This window comes from Alligator sinensis, unplaced genomic scaffold (genome assembly GCF_000455745.1).
Source record: "Alligator sinensis unplaced genomic scaffold, ASM45574v1 scaffold482_1, whole genome shotgun sequence".
Lineage (NCBI taxonomy): Eukaryota > Metazoa > Chordata > Crocodylia > Alligatoridae > Alligator > Alligator sinensis.
Genome location: NW_005842084.1, coordinates 2,276,833 through 2,279,126, shown reverse-complemented (window position 1 = coordinate 2,279,126; position 2,294 = coordinate 2,276,833). Strand labels below are relative to the sequence as shown.

At 36.9% G+C, this 2,294-nt stretch overlaps 1 protein-coding gene across 1 annotated transcript in view; it reads left to right on the top strand.

Annotated features, from left to right (window-relative positions):
* PRIM2 (DNA primase subunit 2) overlaps nt 1-2,294 on the top strand; it is a gene marked incomplete at its 5' end in the record, with an annotated part of 266,474 nt that overhangs the window by 9,888 nt on the left and 254,292 nt on the right. The window contains 1 exon segment of the mRNA XM_025204487.1: nt 1-77. This exon segment is cut by the window's left edge and continues 10 nt beyond it. Coding sequence (XP_025060272.1) covers nt 1-77 — 77 coding nt within the window.

Here is a 2,294-nt window from a genome sequence, read left to right as displayed (position 1 = left end):
TCCGATACCGGTTCAACGAGCTCTCTGACTCTTTGGTTCAACAATTCCTGGAATATGTTAACTTGTTATATGAACCTGTAAGTATGGTACTTTGAGGAGTTTTGGTTGTTTTTCATTTTATAGTTTCAGGAAACTTTTCTTTGAGGTATGTTGAAATGTTTACACAGTAGAAGTTATGAACACTTGTACAGAGGAAAAAAAATCTCTCAACTTGAGAGTGGGAAATATGTGCAACAAAAATGATAGCAGCTTATGCAGCATTATTTTGTGTTTGATTAATTCCAGATGAAATGGCATTTTGAACATTTTGCTTCATTTATAAAAAATGCGTTTATTCATGAGAGAACAACATACACAAAAATCTTATGGAAGCTTGAAATAAGAGTTACAATTTTACAGTAGTTATGGCTCTGGAAAGGTGGCTATGGTTTCCATATAGAACTGTGTATACTAAGTGCACTGAAATGTAGATGCTCATATTAGACTTACCTTACTGATTGTTATAAATATACATTAAAATGTAGTATCAAACTGAAGATGTTTAAAGAGAAACTAGATTTGTATTATTTTGATTCCTTCCCTCCTTCCCCCCACCCCCACGTCCTTCCGCCCAGGGGATAGAAAGAGATTGCCAGCAAGCTATGAGATGCTTACTGTCATTTGCACACATGATCCTAACATAGGATGTGCTGTGAGGCCTCTAGAATATATCATATTAAGTGCATTAATAATGTGTTAATCACACACACAGGCAATTTTACCCCATAGGATAAAATGGCAACCAGCCACAAAAATGTTATTTGTTCACTATGGAACATCTTTGTGGCTGGTGCTTATACTGTTTTAAATTTAAATGTGTGGCATGCTCCCTCCACCAACCCACTGTGCTCTGCTATCCCTTACCTTTGCTGGTAGCAGCCCTGTTCCAGGACAGGGCTGTTTGCAAACCTCCCTGTTGGCTCAATGCTGGGCAGGCTGTTATGGAGCCAGATGCTCTCTCTCTTTCTTTATAATACCACTTGGAGCCTAACCTACGTTAATTTAATGTTGTTTTGTTTGAGATGTTATATATTTGAGGGGAAAAATAAATCCACTCTAAAGTGACATGTTTTACTTGGGTAGACAAGGTTCCTTGGGTGAATTTGATATCTTTTATTAGACCAACCCAAATGGTTGGAGATACTTGGAGCATTTGTGCATATTTCATAAAACAAAAATTATACAAAAGTTTTCCTTGTGGGAACATGGCATTTGTGTGGTGCTCTGGCTTTTTAAGTAATCATCCTAAGGAAAAGGAATGTAAGTTCTGAAACCGGTGTTGATAACACAGAAATGAATTTTCTAGTAAGCTTTAATTGTTTTTAACTATTTTTTTTATTAACTTCTATGAACTTGTATAATGTGGAGGAAGGTACTTTCTATAATCTTGTGTGTAAAGCCTTATTTCAGAATTACAACACAAGCTGTCAAAGTTCTGGATTCAGAGTATCCTACAATTTGGGGTGCTTGAAACTAATATTGAAGATGCATAAATGTGCATCTAAACTGCATTTCTGTATTTTTTCAGTAAAATAACTATGAGCAAAAGTTAAGCGTCTGTTTCTTTGATATATTGCACCTAATTCTTCCTCATTAGGGAAAATTTGCATGCCTGTAGTCAGAACCTCATTCTTGATGAGTTCGTGGTAAGCTTCTTCCCTTCTAGGTGGACTTCTGGGTTGAGCAAACTGGGCAAATAAGGATGCATGTCAGGATTAATTTCATATTAAAAAATTGCATAATACTGCTATATCATTGATCTTAGCTGCAGTTCTACTGTGGTGGAGTGTGAAAAAAACTTTTCTTTCTGAGAAGCTGTTTTTTTTTATATTTTTGGTTTTGCTTTGTTTAGCTGGTAGAAGTGTATAGTTTTAGCCTTGTGGATTCCTGGGGCTTTATTGAAAAAGTGGTTTTTGTTTCGGCTTTATCCTGTTTAGTGGATTTCATTATATAACATCACCTAATTGGTTCTTCAACCAAGAATGAGGAGAATTGATTAAGTAGTTTTGAGCTACAAGTTATTTAATTAACCTCATTATGGGGCCACTGTAAGTAGCAGCAAGATGATAAAGTAGCACTCAGCGAATCATGAATTGTATGTTTACTCTTCTTGTATAGGGATACCATCTTGATTACTTTAATGCAGGGGTGTCAAACTGATCTTGCCAGTGTGGTGTGGGCCCATAGCCCCACTGTGCCCCTAGCAAGCTGAAGCACGTGCTCCAGGACCTGCACTGCACGTGATGCCCATTCCT